This window comes from Strix aluco, chromosome 5 (genome assembly GCF_031877795.1).
Source record: "Strix aluco isolate bStrAlu1 chromosome 5, bStrAlu1.hap1, whole genome shotgun sequence".
Classification (NCBI taxonomy): Eukaryota; Metazoa; Chordata; class Aves; order Strigiformes; family Strigidae; genus Strix; species Strix aluco.
The window spans coordinates 79,036,875-79,055,638 of NC_133935.1; the positions used below are offsets into that span (position 1 = coordinate 79,036,875).

Below are 18,764 nucleotides of genomic sequence, written 5' to 3' on the forward strand. Positions count from 1 at the left end.
CGAGATGTGGCTCACTGTTCCTTAAATATGTTGGCTTGTTTGCATGGCGAGGCAGGAGGGGGCAGATCCTCTTGTAGTCATTTACATGCAAGGTGAGGGAAAGGGCAGGCCTTCCTGGGCTCATTCACATGAGAGGTGAGGGAGGGGTGGGGTTTGGGTCCTAGTCCCCACCTCTAGACTCGCTTCATATGCTAATTACTTGGTACGCTCTGTCACAACCCTTGAGGATTTATATGGCTCTCAAACATCTGTTCAGCTTTTATAACTCTCGACCTGCACAGGTGCCACTGGGGGGTGGTTGCGAAGCCCCTTCCCCACATAAACGGCAAGTTTTTTTGCCCAGTAACACGGAACTGTGCTCCCTCCAGCACCCCCCCTGTGCCAGGCGAGAGCTGCTGCCCTGCTGCCTGCACCCCCCACTCACCTGCAGCTCACCTGCAGACACAATGTTTGAGGCATTAACTCTTTCAGTCTCTCACACAAGGGCAGAAGTGAGCAAAGAAGCCAAGGCTCACATCAGCTCAAACTCCAGCCTCTCCACTTCAATGTCCAGTTTGCCAATCAGTTGTGGTTTCCACAACGTACTGAACTTTCTGGTAGGATTAGACTTAAACCACCTTTCTCCCACAGACCATTGAGTAGAATTCAAAAGCCACCTTCAGTCACTACTTAATAGCACTTCTGGTTCAAAGTAGTGAAAAATCCAGTTTCTAAAGAAGGTTAAAAATTAGCTGCATGGTTTACGCTGCTACTGAAAACCTCTTATAGTTTATGTGCTAATTATTTTTTTTATTTCTTTTTTTTTCTTTTTACATCTTCTCTTCTGCTGTGGAAAAGTGCCCCACAAATACCAGGGAGAAACTATTCCTTGACAATATAGCAGAGATGTAGATATCAGGTATGCACAAAGTGTGAGATGTTCTAAACATCTGTAAACATATTGAAAAAAAGTGAGAAATAGCTATATATGACCTTCAGATCTCTTCACCTAGAGTGACCTGTATGGGTTATTACTGGGGAAGAAGTGTTAATTAGTGTGGTTTTCTTAAATATAAACATGACCTTAAAGTTTTTGCACAAGACATCTACAAAAACTCCATTATCTCATTTCCAGGCACGCAAACTCTGATACTCTGTGCTACACATTATGACATGAAGTGACTAATATATAGCTTTTTACTCCACCTCTCTGTAGTTGTCGCTGATTCGATCCAAACTGAGGGAATACAAGAGGTCTCTTCCTCCCACGAACAGTCGCTCTTGATACTCATCCAGCAGCATTATATGAAGACCAAGATATCCAAATGGGCTATGAAAGACTGACGTCCTGTTTAAATCCCAGAGCTCTGAAATACAAACAGTGTGCGTGATAAATACCAAACAGCTTAGCTTTCATGGCTTCATTTTCATATCTTCCTAGGGAACTAGACAAGAAGTTGTGGGACGTTAAAATGCTAATCATATAATCTTTGAGTAAGAGACACAAAACACCTGTGAACAATTTTCAAAATGAGCCAGCTCTCCAAGAGGTTTGTGTATGAATCTTTACATCCTAATGTTTGTGCTCAGTGGGATGGGGGAAAATAAGTTTTCTCCTTAATATTTTCTGAAAAGAGAAAATACACTGCTTAGGACATTAACTGCAAATGGGGAAAGATGAATGAACTGATGGAAATTGAAAGCAAATTACTGGAAATTGTCTCCTTGTCTTTCCCTCAGGCATGTCAAACTGCAGGTTTTTACTATGCATACAGCATTGTTCTGGTTTTTCTTTTTTGGGGGGATGGGGTTGCTTGTTTTAAGCCCAGCTCTATCTCCACTCAGTTTACTGAAAATATTGCCTCTAAATTCAGTGAGAACAGTATGAAATCTGTAAAAAGCATATCCATAATTCTCCAAGTGATTACTGCTTTTGTCAAGAAATATGCTGACCAGATAAGGGAAGCTGGGGTTTAGCTGCACATAATCCAGGCTGAAGTCACTTCCACAGAGAAAGGGAAATTCATCCCAGGTAATGTTGCAGAAATTTGGAATCAGGCCTCAGGAAGGAGGAGAGAGGAAAGCACGGGAGTCTTTCTGCACTCTTGAGCAGATGGTGCAGAGCACAGCCTGGCTCACAGCAGGCCAGGGGAGCTGAAAACCATTTTGCTGTCAGGAACCATCAGAAGTCATTACAAAGAGTACTTCAGGACGGTCTCCAAAACAGCAGAGCTGGGAGTAGGGGAGAAGAACTCTGTTCCTATGTCTATACTGTGGTGAGTTGTTTTATTTTAAAGAAACAAAAATCACTCTTGGTAAAAGCAACTAAATTCCTTTCAGCTTATCCTCACAGCTATCCCTAAGCATAATTTGTCCAACTGTTTGGATGTGGTCCAGTAGCTGATGTTGGGAGAAGTAGGATTGTCCCAGAGCTAGTGAAGACATCAAATGGGCTCCCATCCAGTTTGGGGTGGAGGCTCCAGCTTGTGTGCCACACCAGCAGTTTGTCCATGCAGCACCTTGTCAGCCACACAGAGGACACAGATGGTCTTCTGCAAGGGGACTGGTCCTACATGTCAGAGAAAGTCCTCACACAGCTCTATCACTATGGCGTCCCCTTGGGATGCCATATATGCCATCCATATATGCTGTTATTTTCAGAAACTGATGTATATCTTTAACTTGAGAATGCAGCCTCACAATGTACTCAAATATTAAAAATATTAATAAATATATTATATTAATAAAAATATATATCTATATATATAAAACATATATATAGATATAAATAAATAAATAAAAATAAATCTATAAAAATATATAAATATTAATAAAAATATTAAAACCCACCAAAATTCATAATCAATATTAAAAATTTGTCCTGTGTTCCTTGAGAAAAGGGTGTTCCAAACCAATGAGGCTTGAATTCTATATTTGAATCTGAATTTACCTCACCCACAAAAAGATTTAGCAGGGCAAATTTTCCTCATGAGATACCTTACTTATATCCTAAAGTATAGAAAAGAGAACAAATATTTTGAGACAAAGCAAGAAATTCAGCATTCAATGAGGATATTATTTTAATCCAACAAATTGCCACAATTTCTTTTTCTTTTAAATGATTATATTGTGTGGGTGATGATAAAGGAATTTAATAATAACATAAATATGTTTTGTTCCATTTGTTAACTAGGTATGATTCAAGTCTACAGAAGCTGAAACCAACTAGTTTCTGAAAGCTGTTTCCCTAGATGATAAAATTTCTATCAAAGGAGTCATACTAGAAATTCATCCTCAGAACTGATTTCTTTCCTGAGCTATGTTCAGAAAGAATCTATTGATTACATAGCTTTGCAGAATAATGTTAATATCTAGGCTTTCTATAACATTTTTTAACAGTAGAGATCAAAACACTTTGTACCTGGGTGTGATTGGCTTCACTTAACTAATGTGAAAACTAAGTCATAGAGAAGAGCATCACAATGAGCAGAACGAGTCTTTTTTGTCTAAGTTTTGCATACTGGTCAGTGAACATATATACATTCTTTGACAGCGATACACTCAGCACAGAACTGCATGGCATTCTCTCACCAAGAAAATCCATCAGATTGCTGTTTCAGAAGAACATTGCTTGTCTGTGATCAGATTAGAAACGGAATGAAAGCAGAACTAGAAATATTCTTCTTGTCCTAAATAAAGCCACTTTTTATTTTCAAGAATATAAAACATCCAATATATTTTATTTTTGAGTCAGTCTTGGAGTCAAAAGAATTACATTTTAAATTCTAGTTATATACAAGTCACAAAAGGATACTGTGGTAGCTTCCCCTGATTTATTTCCATGTTGTCCTGAAGGCAAATTTTTCATAAATGAGACAGTGTTTCTTTACATAGATCAGAGATATCACTGATGTGGTCTCAATGAGAACACAAGGCACAATGAACAGTCATCTACCTGATCATCTACACTCGTAACTACTCATATAAGACTCAGTCCTGACAAGTACACCTGCAGCTCTCATTGTCTTAAATGAAGGTTGAGAATATTAAACACCTTTCAAGATCAAACTTGTAAAAAGACATATTTCTAGGACTACCTCCAGCAAAGCTATATAGGCATGTTTTTGCCGTGGGCTTAGGGAAAAGCATAGAAGTGAACCTGACATCTGGAAGGGCTGGAAAACACCAAGCAGTGGGACCTGGGGACCAATTTCGTTACTGAAACACAAATGTACTAGTATTATGTAGTTCCTTCAAAAGGTGCTAGGGTTTCTGGACACTGTAGAATAACTGCTATATTAGGAGAGTGTAGGCAAATAGGATACAGCACCTTCTGAATGTCAGGAGAATGGGTGGGATATCTGGGAGTCTAAAATAGTGCCATGCCTAGGCAAGTGAATCTCACCATGATCTGGCTTGGTTTAAATGACCCAGGCTTTGAAGCAGTAGAACTCCAGTCATGTAGTGCTATGCCCCTTCAGCAAAGCTGGTAGGCTTCGATATAGCACTACATGGATGCAGCTGTACTGCTTTCAGACTTGAGCTGCTGCAGCTACTAGTAGCACAGCCTTCACACTCATTTAGTGAACTGTTAGTTCATGGATCGTTGTACTTTGCAGTGTTGAGATACCCTCAGTCACTGAAATCAAGGCACAATGGGGAGTGAGACACTTAAATTCAAAGCTTAAAGCAACTTTCCTCAAAATCTACCCTTAGTTACCTTGAAGAAGTTTATATTTGCAAGGGTCACCTTGCGACTATAGTCTCCTCAAGGTGTCAAGAGTTGCGTTCCTGCTGATGCCTACACCCTTAATTTGAAAAGTTCAGTTTCTAGATCATGAGTATAACTCAAAAAGAGGTTGTTCTTCTACCTAATACTAGGATTTAACAGCTACATTTATGATGAGCACATCTAGCACACTTACAAGATCAGGTGCAACTTAAATTTTCTTCAAGAACCTGGCAAGAGGAAATGCAGTGCTGCTTAAAGTTTTTAAAATATTCTAGGGGCTAAATCAGTCACCTGAGAAACAGCAGACATGAGTTCAATTAAATGGATTGAAACCCAGATCATTCTCTCTCCATAAAGAGGTCTAATCACAAGCTATTAGTTACAAAATTGGTAGGGAAGGATGGATGCTTTCTCCATTTCCTGTTGGGGCTCTGCAACAAAATATTCAAGCTTCAGGAAGAGTGAACAAGCAGTAGAATGACTCTAATTTAGTAGCGAAATTGCTTTTCTGGGAAAGAAGTTCTGGCTCTAGTGCTCAAAACAGTCTGCATTTTATATTAAACAGTTAGTGGATAGAGTATATACACTGTTCTAGCACACGGACTGGAAACCCTCATCTCCTCTCTCACCTGGGAATAGCTAAAGATTTCAGCTGAGTAAAATCCTTCTTTTTAATGAGTTTCCATAGATTTTTGTGACAAAAAGTCCTTCCTCTACAAATATCTTGTGTATGGAAATAAAAAGCAAGAGAAAGAGGATGAATTTTTCAGGGAGAATATATTGCTAGTGCTCAACACGCAAGAGAAAAGACCCATTCCCATCTTTTGGTAAAAACAGAGTTTCAAGTAGCCTTGATGTACTGATCCCCAAATTTGAGAAAAAGGTATTCATCTTTTGTACTATAGTATTGTGCCATTTTAATCTGAAAGCTCAACACCATAACTAAACCCACACCATTACAGTACAAACACTGTTTTAATCAACAAAGGAAAGACTGCTTCAATATTTACATATTCCTACGTGGCCCTTCACTTACCTGTTAAAGCCTTAAAGCAAGTCTGGACTGCTAGATTACATTTCAAAAGAGAACAAATCTTATTTCTTGATGTTTTAAATACCAAGATCAAATCTGAAGGTTTATCTGTCACTTCTTCTATTACAAAGAAAAAAAAAAAAATTACTGCAGTCACCCTTTCGTTATGTTACTTTTATATTTCTAAAATACAGATGTTTGATAACCAGCATATGCTTAGGACATTAAATGCAAAACGCTTGTTGCTGCTCTACAACAGCCAGAGTATAGTGGGATTTCATTTAAAACAGGTTCTCACAAATTAAGCACGTAGTGAGTAAGATATAACTTTGAACCTTGAATGTAGACAAATATCACTAAAGATTTATTTTTTTTCCCTTAGGGAGTGACAAAGCTGCTGTTGCTCTGCTCTGTTTTTCATAGCATTACATCATCACAACTGCACAAGTCTATTGCCTTTGCCCTTTTTTGCCCTCATAAAAATCTTTGGTTCCTCTTTTAAATTCTACAGAAATATAGTCTCACCTCCCACACTACTTCATGCTGCAGAACATTCTTCCAGCAAAGATGTTTTCCAGATGCAGAGCACTGACAAATGAGTCTGGCACTTTGGGCACATTGAGTACACAAGGTGGACATTTCAGTGCTGCTTTACAGGAAGAGGTAATGACTAGGGTTGCCTTCTGTCTTCATCAATAATGTAAAAGGCCACAGATATAAAGTCTAGGTAATGTGAACACCTGAATGACATTTTATGTTTCCATTATCACCATAGTCCTGGAATGTAAACATTACAGTGAAACAAGTTTTATAAGAATTTGGTGAGCCTTATGTAATTTTAGTTAATTTGGCTTTTTGCTATATAGCTGACAGTGATAACCAAAATCTGTTGACATGTGACAAGAAAGGGACAGAAACAAAAAGGAGGAAAACCAAAAAGAAGACATGGGGAAGAGATTGAAATATCTGTGACAGTCTAAAAAATACAGGTTAGTAGTAAGGCATTGCAAGTGTCTTTCAGTTTTAAACCACCAGTACTTTAAGGCATATAACTATTCAAAGGTACTCTAAAGAGTCATCCATCACAAGGACAAAAATATAATCTTACAAGTAGTTGGATCTTTCTGACAAGGTTAAGACCTCTAACTGACAATATTCCATATAAAATTGGTAACAGAAGGCAGAAGTTTTCTTCCCTAGGAAAAAAAAATAGAGATAAAAACTCACCCCCCAAAAAACCTATGCTGCTGAATATGAGCTAACGCATTAGCAAGTTTTACTTTCTTGCTCTAACAGTCATCAGGCATCTATATTGCTGCAAAAAAATTTATAGGGTCATGATAGTGATTGCCAGGTAGTGGAAGGATACATTAATTCAGATGAACCAGTGAGCAACTGAACCAGTTGAGCAGTAGAAAATTGGACAGTGTAAACCGGCCAGAGATGGCAGGAGTCATTGCTGCTACGTGAGGTTTGCTAGCAAAATCTGAGCCAAGAACTTTAAAGGCATAATTAATTGCAAATAGCAAACTAACTAAAAAAACTTGGTAGTAGTAACGCTGAAAGTTGCCACTATACTTTTAAAACACAGTTCTTAAGATATTTTAGTATCTTATTTGGGGAACATGAATCAGTAGGAGATAAACTTAAAAGCCCGCGAGGGAGACTGAAATATGAACTTTCACTGCTTGAAGTTTTATCTGTGTGGCTGCCAGGCAGATGCCTCAGAAACTTGGCAGGGTAGGAGACAGAAAGCAAACTCTAGTAATGACAAGCAAAAACCCATTAGTCCATAACTACTCTCACATGATTCAACCTCTGCTCTTAACAGCAGGTGCATTTGGCTATCTAGCTATATTTGGAGAATGTAATTGGCTTCATGAAGCGAGCTGATGCAGCAAAGTCCATGAATAATTTTACTTGTTTGGTGCTCTTCTTCCAAATGTGTGGCTCTAGTGATGAAGTTTAAATTACAGTGAAAACTTCAAAGAACTTTCCCTATGAGTTTTTTTAAATTACAGGGGCAAAAGTTTCTGAAATTAAAAGGTATGGTTTGGGGAGACAAGAATGTTTTCAATCTGTATGCAGTACAAAACTCTCTCTTTTTTTTCCCTAAGAATATTGGAAAAACCTATAAGTGGAACATGTAATAAATCATAGGTTATATTTTTGTTTCTTTTAATTCTACTCATTTTATGACAGAAAAATTTCAGTGGAACTTGAAAGTCTTTACAACAGCTACTCATGTTAGCTCATGTCCTAATACTTAATATTTCCATTTCACATTATTATATGTCACATATATACTGTGCCATATATATACTCTGTCACAGCTAGCAAATATCTAGTTTTGCTTCCCTGCTGGCAAAGAACATACTCAGTCCCACTATAAGTCATCTGGTTTTAATTACTAAACAACAGAAATATAAACATTACAAATCTACCAGGGCATATAGTATTGATATGCTACATACTACTAAAAAACCCAAAGTGTATGCTTACATAGTATTTCAAATGTTTCTAGTTCTTGCTGGAAACATCACAGTATACATCAAATTAAAGCTAGACACACATAATCTTCATACAAGTTGAGTTTACTGTAATGTTAAGATCAATTTCTAGAGGTACATGCCAGTCCAATGAAAATTATCTGATATTCAATTTAATGTTAGAAATTTTTAAAAATAAATTCAATGCAGTGTAACAAAACCTTTGTACTTTTGGTATTTAATCAAACCTACCTAGTAATAACTCTGAATTTACAGACTTCAGATGTACTGTAAATTCTAATACTGAATTTACAGTATTAGAAGAAAGCTTCTTTGTAAATCAGCTGAAAACATTTACAGTAGCTGCTTAACAGTAGTGTATGTTGAAGTGCTATTTATTTTCATAGAATCATAGAACAGAATCATAGAATGCTTTGGGTTGGAAGAGACCTTAAAAATCATCTAGGTCCAAACCCCTGCCATGGGCAGGGACACCTTCCACTAGATCAGGTTGCTCAAAGCCCCGTCCAACCTGGCTTTGAACACTGCCAGGGACGGGGCATATAAAACTCTCTGGGCAACCTGTTCCAATGTCTTACCACCCTCACAGTAAAGAATTTCTTCCTTATGTCTAATCTAAATCTACCCTCTTTCATCTTAAAACCATTACCCCTTGTCCTATCACTACACTCCCTGATAAAGTCCCTCTCCATCTCTCCTGTAGGTCCCCTTTAAGTACTGGAAGGCTGCTATAAGGTCTCCCCAGAGCCTTCTCTTCCTCAGGCTGAACAACTCCAACTCTCTCAGCCTGTCCTCAGATGCTCCAGCCCCCTGATCATCATGTTCCGACAGTAATATAGGTGACCCTGTCAATTTCTGGATCTTACTGTTGACTTTCATTACAGCAGTAGTAAGCTACTATGGCTTCTGATATAACGCCTAATCCAGAACTCATCTGTCATTTTTCCCAGTTAAATTCATTAACTTTCAGCTAGATAATCACACCAATATAAATGAAATATATGTGAAACAGTATATGAATAATAGTTTTCCTTCTATATTTTTTATGAACCTGCAAAACAACGGACAGGAATCAACTCAGAATGAGAGGAAATCTTCATAATTCTAATCTTACACTTTTATTTAAAGGATAATTTCTTCCACACATTCAGAATATGCTTTTAATGATAATATTTAATATTTAATAATAATAATTCAGTCAACATTTATTTTCAAATATTTCAAATTAAGTTTACTATACTTATTCCATATAATTTTCCTTTTAGTTGGATATTGCTTGCCGAGTGATGGATCTTTTTTTTTAATTCATTGCGATGTTAGCAGATTTTGGCATGCATTCAAATAAATTTGCTATGGTCAAGTTGACATACTCTTTATAACAGCAACTCTATTATAGGAAAAATTTGTTTAGCTTTCCAATGTGATTTCTCTCAGAAAAGCTACACACATCCCCAAAGTGTTCTCTGACAATGCAGTTCAAAAATGTGGTTGCAGTAGTAAATATTAAACCATATTTATTGCTTATGAAAAATGACATAATATAATTGCTGTTACCCTAGGTCTAAGTCCAAGGTAGGGTAGATGTTTATTCATGTGAGCAACATTAAACCAGTGTAATGCGGCTGCCTACAATTCTCTAGTGACTTCAAACCCTAATGATCCTTATCTCTTTAATAAAGCATTTTGAGTATGTGATAATAAGTGATAATGATATTGTGGATAACAGAAATATTTTTAATGTTAGATTTTTTTTTCTAAATCTAGAATATATAATAGAAAGGTTCAGAAATGTGTTTGTCTATAAAAACATTACAGCAGAAATATAAATTGGAAATTTATGATATGAAATTATTCCAGTCTAAGGATGACACAAGCATCCATGAGCACATTATCTACTCCATCCAATATATTTCTAATGAAATAAGCGTACAAAGAAATGTCCCCTTTAAATTATGCTCTCAGAAAATGTTTTAGATTATATTTAATATCTTAATAGTGTTAACAAGTGAAAGAATCGATTTATAAAACTCAAGTTTTAGAAGATACATATGGTTCAGATAATCACAGGCCTCTTCTGATGAAACACAGACAGTCCAGTCTCTTGAGGACTTGATTTATTAAGGTGTACCACTTACTACATGCTTATTACAACACCAATCTGGGAAGGGTAGAATTCTTCCTACGGAAAGATCCAGTGTTTTGACAGAAAGAGAATCTGGTGCTTTCATTTAAAACGAAGATGCCAGAAGTCAGGGTTTTATGCTATTCAAAATGACTGTTAAATTTAATTTCCTTTGAAAAAGATGGATAAAAATGAGTTATCCCGTGTGGTTTTCAGGGACATATGCTCTTGGGCAGGATGGCATGTGATTGACAGTATACGTAAGGCTATCTGGAATCATCATCATGATAAAAAACAGAACGGTGGAGAAAGGAGGCATTGTAAGAAAAGCAAAAGGCAGAGGGAAAATTAAGATGGAAATAGCTGAAAAGATGAAAGGAAACTTTCAAGGTAGTTTTTTCTGCCCAGTCAATTTTTCACAGCAGATGCAGAGTTTGAGATAATATTCCATAGGTGAGTTTGGAAATATTTGCTACTCCTCACACACTGAAATAAACCGAAGTTTTACTGAGAACAGGAACTCTAAACAGCAGTGAATGGATTTATGTTGAAATGAGTACACTGTTACTCAAAGTCTGTTCTCTTTAATTGAACAAAATAGATCCTCTGGAAAGATTTAATTCACAGAAAGAAGTCAAGTATTCAGCTATTAAACATCAGTGTCTTCAGAAGACCTACCTAGTTTGAGTTATCTAGCACTAATGCATCTGTGATTTGATCCTGGTTTTCTTTATATGTCCCAAATACTTTTAGATATTAATGAAAACTGAATACATCAAAGGTCTGTTTCTTGACTTTGTTTTAATTATGTTATCTTTTTTATTATGAGATAGATTTTTATGAATGAAGTCAAGCTCTTATATTGTAGATGGGATATGTCATATTCAGCTTTTGTTTTGGTGAAAGTCAGGTGTCTAGTTTCAGATATTTACACAGTTCTTTGCTATCAGAACAAGATAAAAAGGCATTTCAAAATGGCATTTTAAAATTCCTTTATAAAAGAATCTAAATACGTATAATCTCAAAGTAGTCATTTCTATATTCCAAGTTTTAAGGAAGTCTATTAAGTTTTAGATACATAGTTAAATGTAGATGAATTCCACCACAAAATTCATTCTATACATAAGCTAAGGTTGTACTTTGTCCACGTTTGCAATTTTAAGCACTTCAATGAAGGGCACTACATAGAAATAACTGTCTTTAAGGATCTTTGTTGTCTCTACTGTTTCTCCCCCAGTATGCCTAATTATCTGTAAAATGCTGGTTAAGTTAAATGCCTTGGAAGAAAGAGAGAGAAAAAAGCTTTATTTGAATAACTCAGGATATATTTGAAACCTTTCAGACTCAATAACACTTTGCAAATATTAGCAGTCAAAACCAGAGACATGCTTCTACCACTTGACTTTTGAGTCTGTAGAACTCAACAGAGTTGATCTTAAGTAGTATAACTGGAGAACAAGTCAATATTAGTCAGCTATTAATGGTCACATAACTATCATGAATTGTATTATGCACCATTGCATATTATCCTTAAACCTTCACAGATATCTTCACCCATCCTCCCCCTCCTTCCTGCCCCCCTCTTCATTTGTTTCTGGCAGATTTTGCAAGACATGGGGGAAATCCTAGTGCTTGTTTAGAAGTTTATTGTACATTTTTCATAAACATTATCTTTTCTCATGGTAAATCTGAGCATCTAACAGGGTCAGACAATAGACCCTACTGAATTTCTGCTGTAATTTGTGCTCCTAAACCCTTCAGATGCTTTTAGAAAAATACGCAAAGGTAATAAAAGCCTTGTCAGACTGCAGAGAAATCTACACATAGGCGGGAGAAACAATCTCCCTAAATTACAAGTAACATCTCTATATCCTCATTTGACCTGATGGTAACCATAAAAAACCCTACACCACTTCCCCCTTCAAAATGAAACATTATCTCAGTATGACTCTGTCCTGATTCATTTTGCATAGTATACATCAACACCATACACTTATGGGATGTTCCTCCATTAGTTTTTTCTTCACTGTACCTTTAGAAATTCACCTTCATCTTGGTTTAGTATTGGTGCTTACCTTCAGATGTTTTGGGGTCAACCTGTCTTTTCTTCTTATAGCTGACTTTACGGTAGGTAGAACGAGATAATTTCATTAATAACCTTTATTTCTCACAAGGGCTACTGTTGTTTAGAATTATAGACTTATAATGGATTGTGTTGATAAAACGGATTCATTTCTGTATACTAGAATGTTGGGAAGAAGACCATAGTGCTCTAGAGATCAGATCATAGAATCATAGAGAGGTTTGGGTTGGAAGGCACCTTAAAGATCATCTAGTCCAACCCTCTTGCCATAAGCAGGGACATCTTTCACTAGACAAAGCTGCTCAAAGCCCCGTCCAACTTGGCCTTGAACACCTCCAGGGAGGGGGCATCCACAACTTCTCTGGGCAACCTGTTCCAGTGTCTCAGCACCCTCATCATAAAAAAATTTTTCTTTATATCTATTCTAAATAAACCCACTTTCAGTTTAAAATAATTACTCCTTGTCATTTTGCTACAGGCCCTGGTAAAAAGTCTTCCTCTGTCTTTCTTATAAGCCCCCTTTAAGTACTGGAATGCTGCTATAATGTCTCCCCAGATCCTTCTCTTCTTCAGACTGAAGAACCCCAACTGTCTCAGCCTGTCCTCATAGGAGAGGTGTTCTAGCCCTTTGGTTATTTTTGTGGCCCTCCTCTGGACTGGCTCAACCAGGTCTATGTCCTTCTTATGTTGGGGGCCCCAGGGCTGGACTCAGTACTCCAGGTGGGGTCTCATGAGAGTGAAGTAAAATTGGAGAATCACCTCCCTTGACCTGCTGGCCACACTTATTTTCATGCAGCCCAGGCTATGATTGTCTTTCTGGGCTGCAAGTATACATTGCCAGCTCATGTCTAATTTTTCATCCACCAGTATCCCAAACCCCAAGTCCTTCTCCACAGGGATGCTCTCAATCCATTCATCCCCCAGTCTGTATTAATATCAGAGACTTCCCTGACCATGTGCAGGACCTTGCACTTGGCCTTGTTGGACCTCATGAGGTTTGCATGGGCCTGCTCCTCCAGCTTGTCAAGGTTCCTCTGGATGGCATCCTGTCCCTCATGTATATCAACTGCACCACTCAACTCAGTGTCATCCACAAATTTGCTGAGGGTGCACTCAATCCCGCCATCTATGTTGTTGATGAAGATATCAAATAGTATTGGTCCCAGTCCCTTGAGAGACACCATTCATCACTATATTATGTACTGCTCAGCACTGCAAAAATATACAGCCCTGGACGATCCTTGTGCCTAGGAATTTGCGATCTAACTGGAAAGCACAGCCAAAAAAGAAAGCAGAAGGAAAAATTTTCCATTATGAAGATGGGGAAAATGAGAAAATTATGATTTCAGTCTTCACAAAACTCTCCAGGGTTTGTATTTAGCTCTACATGATTTGCAATGGTCATTCGGCAAGTCTGTATGTAACTGTTGGACACTTCATATTTTGAATGTAGGTGGAATGGGTGACTCACAAGGCTACTATGCTGTGATGAGAGTTTGCCCTCAGAAAAAAATGGGAGCAGAATACACATGAGGTATTAGAACTGGGAGGGAACATTTTTCTGTCACTAAAAGAATTTTTAAAGACTTTGAAATATGTTTCCATCCCAAACTGGAATAAAATCTTATACAGAACATTTTCAAACATTGAAAAAGCCTTCTATGTTCACATTGACATGATGGAACTATTTTGCTAGTTTTACATATTTTATTTGGATTAAAGCAATGCCATCTCTTTATTGTAAGTCAACTAACATTTCAAAATGAAGTGTTCTTGAACAAAATAGAAGACTTAATTTAAAACACATAAATATTCTCTCTTTTTTGAGAAAATATTAATCAATGAAAAAAAATTTCCATCATTTCATAATGTTTCATAGAGGAAAAAAACCTCACCAAAACCAAACCCAGGATCCATATAGCTAGCAAAGAACTTCTGGATACTTTTAAAGCACCTACTGCTATTCTTTATATAAAAGTTTTAGTCTTTAATAAAATTTATCTACCTCTAAAACTAAAAGAGCTTTTGAAGAAAGACTATTTAACTGGTTTAACTGCTATGGATTTTTCATAGCAGTACGTAGAGATGGAAAGAGGTAGAGAAAAAAAGACACATAGAAGACAACATTCAGGAAACTTTTATGGGGTTACAAGACAATTTCTAAATATTGACTTTTGAGATATGAAGGTTATTTCCAAAATTATCTTCAATATAAATGTGAAAAATTTGAAGATATATTAGAACTATATATCCCAAGTACCATATTACTGAATCTGACAGCAATGTTTTTTTTAGAATACAATAGAAACAGAAATTTATATTCTGCACATTATTTATGAGCATGGGACTATCGGAGGACAAGTTAATTTTGTAATACGTGCTGCACCAGCATTTATCCATCAGGATACAATTCTCCATTCCTGATACTATGGAAAACATGTAAAAGGGACAGAATGAACTGTATGAAATAGTTTGTCACAGAATAATAGATTAATCAAACTGTCACAAGAGGGTACACCTAGGAATTAATAGGTCCTAAACATTTATTATTTAACTGAAAGCTATTTAATTGTTTATATTATATTTCATTAATACCTTACAGGAAAATGTTACACTTAAGAAGTTCTGCCACTTACTATATAAGTTTAACTGAAATTCAAGGAATTTTTTTCTTTTTCAGAATTAAAGAATTGGGAATATTTTATTCTATTCTGACCTTTGTAGAATATTATAAAATAGTGTCTGGTCTGAAGGCAGTGGGACAGCTTTCTTTATAGAGAAAAGCAAAAAGCAGGAAAAGCATTAGAAAATGCTCATTTGTGTAGATGTAAAGGCAATATATCTAGTTTATTTATGCCAGCTTTATTCACATAAATATCATCTATATAAACAGTTTATGATTTCAACAGGCTCTCTCACAGAGGGATATATTTCTCAATCTAACTGTTGCATAAACAACTCTTATGTACCAGTGGATGGCTGGCACTAAGAGACCAAATGGGCCATGATGTGTGTTATATTTGTATCACAAGAAAACCAAACAAAAACAGTCTTCATTGCATCTTTTGTAATCTCAAAACTTGTTCAAGTTGAGTGTAAGATGAGTAGAAAACATTCTCTCCCCATTTTCCACTGTTGGAAGCAATGGAAAATAAAGTTGTTATAACACAGTACAACTGTCTGTACTTGCTTTTGAAAGAAGAAAAAAGGGGAAAAATACAGTAATAGGAAAGAAAGAAAACAGCAAATACTGCAAGGACAAGACAAGTAATTGTGTTGGGTCATTTAACAATAAGGATACAAATAATGTGACAGTCAGATCTATTAGCTTCAGAATAATCTGCAAAGGCAAGCACCAGAACTGCTATTAGATGAGCCAATTAAAAAAAGATAGGAGGAAGCATTTGACAATCTGCTCTAGTTAATAGCCATGCACTAGTTGGAAAAGGATTAGCTGTCTTCCAGGTTATTTCCCCATCTTCATTTTCTGCAATAAAATTTACACTAAAGAACAAAATTTCTATATGCACAGGATATTGATACCAGATCATTGTTTGGATGTGTCACCTTTCCAAGTAAAATATTTCTACGTAACAGTAAGATAAAAAAGAATATTTACATCCATCTCCTTGGGAGTACAGGCATCTGAGGAAAATATTCTGTGATCCACAGAATATGTTTGTGTGCATGTGTGTATTTATGTTTATATGCATATATAAAATATTATTTCACACAAAGGTCTCATTTTATAAGCAAGGCTGCTTGACATCTCAAACTACGCTAGTAAAAATGGTATCAATAAATTAATAATAAAGGTATAAATATGATAGCTATAATGAGGATCTATATTTTCAAAAGATTATGGGTCAAATGTAAATTTGATGAAAGCAAGCAGCAGTCCATCTTTTTTCTTTTTTTCCTGTTGCAACTTATTTCTTTTTTTTTTTTTTTCCCCTTTTAAACTAGTCTCAGTGACACCACTACAGAAAATAAAGATCATCTCTAAAAATTGTCACAGAGCTGATTTATATCTACACATTTTCTCTGCAAGTCTAGCCTGGTGCTGTTATTAATGCCATTTGGCAATAATTGTTTTCTCTGTGGTTATCGGTTCTTTTGTCCACAGAATCATCATTATCTGAATAGCTTTTAAAAATGCTAAATAGCTGTTGAAAACAATTACTTTTTCTTCCTTATAAAATTTAGGATGTTGGTAATTCATAGCCCAGTTCAACAGTGGAATTTGCACTGCTTGCTTTCTTGCTTTTTTTAGAAGGGTTATAAAGATCAGAAGGCAAGTCCTTTAAAAGGATTTATTTTCACTGTGTATCTGTTGATGTTTTACTATGATAAGGATTTACATGTGCTGTTACAGTAAGACAGCAATATAGATGCTGTCTGTGCTGAAAACTAGAAGCCATGGTGTTTGCATAGGTGCCTTGACATTGTCAAGGCAGCTGTGGCTTCCACTAAGTCCAGCTGCCCCTATTCTTGCATTTATACCAAAAATATAAGCATCATCCCTTTAACACAAATTTTGTGTCTTGAAATACCATCCTCTAGTTCAAGTATGTTGTACTAGACATCTAAGGAATCCCTTCATGTTAAATATTTGCCTCCTTTTTACATTCTTATGTCAGAGAGCTTTAAATGAAAAAACAAGTAGAGCAAGTCTCCAGAATATTACAATAAACATTCAGAAGTTTTATTACACAAGAGTTCTAGGAAATTTGGATTAATTTATGCTTAATCACCTTCATTTGTCTTCCGATACCACCCAACCTGGGCTTTTAGTCACAGAACTCAACCGAGTTCTAAACACTAAATCTCACATCAAGCTACAAACTCTGTGCAGGTACTGGCATTTTTTTCTTGAGATCCAATGAGTCTTTTTTGGGAAAGAAAAAAAGAAAAAAGAATAGTAAAATATGTGGTTAGAGTGTAGTGTAACAAATCTTGAAATGGACAGTAGGGATTCAATTTCAAATGTGCCATGCAGTCTAAGTGTCTCCAGGTGAAAGACCATAGCAGCCAAAGAAGATGGCACGAACACTGTTCAGAAGATAGCATTATAAATTGAAAGTAGCCTTGCACTGCTGAAACAGAGTCTAAGGGCCAGTCATCTAGGAATGAAGCTCATTTCAGTTAGCTTAATTCCACCAGCATAAATGAAGTTTCACTTCTTTATACCTATGCAGAATCTGGCCCTTGATGCACCACGTTTCTTTTTCTGATTGATTTATACAGTCCTCTGATCTAAATTACAGAAAGAATTTTCCATTGTTAGGAACAAGAAGATTTGATGCCTACTATTGAAATCCGAAATAATTTTGATTTACCGAACAACTTTAAGATAAATTAAAAAATGCATATCCAGTGCCACCAGTAATTTTTGCAGCCCTTTCTTTTATGACTGCAGCGAGCTCTAATGATACTGAACTAACGGTGTAATTTTCAGCTCAGATGGTACAGATCCATGTGTTTAAACTAAAGATTGCAGGTTCCGTCTCCACAGTATTTGGCCTCTCCTTACATATTAATCATTTGTAACAAGTGGCAGAAGCCTTCCAAACGCACTAACACAGGTGGACCTTTGGTGCTTATTTGTAGCTTTGTAGGATAATCATGCTTCAGGCTGTTTGCATAAGTCCAGTAGCAGGGTTAGAACTTGGGAGTGATAAGGTTACCTAAACCATAGCATAACTAAAGAAAGTCAAGCCATCCAAGAAAATCAAGGTTGATTTCTACGTGTCACATTTAAAAACTAAATATGTATATTGCCTGAGGAATGCATTTGAAACAGCCAAGTCCGGTAGGAAAGAATGTTTTAAGAGCACTATTTCAGCAGGGATATTTCTACTGGGAATAAATAAACTGCTGAACGTGCCTCATTTTTTAATGCCCCCCAGATGTAAACTGTACTTGATTCCATTGTCTATAATTTAATTTAATGCTTGGAATGTTGCAGTAATATACAGTAACCGATATGTCCTTTGATTGAAAAACAGCCAGACCAAAAGAGTTTATAATTTTTCCTGCACTATAGACCCTTCTTATTGTAAAGATTAGTTTTAGCATGAATTTCTATTACTCAATCTTTATTAGAAATGACATAGAGAACTAAGAGAAAGACAATGCCTGCTTTATATATTTTCTTATTAATTGGAAAGCTCTTGTAGATGTACAGGATTTTTCTTTGTGCTGTTAATTGTGAACAATATCTTGCAAATTTAAGTAATGGTTCAGTAGAAGCAATTGTTGAATAGCACTATCAGCAGTATTGTGAAATACGTTTTCTGCAATAA

At 36.3% G+C, this 18,764-nt stretch overlaps 1 protein-coding gene across 1 annotated transcript in view; it reads right to left on the minus strand.

Moving 5' to 3' along the window:
• Positions 1–18,764, minus strand: part of SEMA3E (semaphorin 3E) — a 152,342-nt gene that overhangs the window by 74,853 nt on the left and 58,725 nt on the right. Inside the window, exon 2 of the mRNA XM_074825498.1 lies at positions 1,186–1,346. Within this exon, the coding sequence (XP_074681599.1) occupies positions 1,186–1,346 (161 nt within the window). The remainder of the gene's footprint in view (positions 1–1,185; positions 1,347–18,764) is intronic.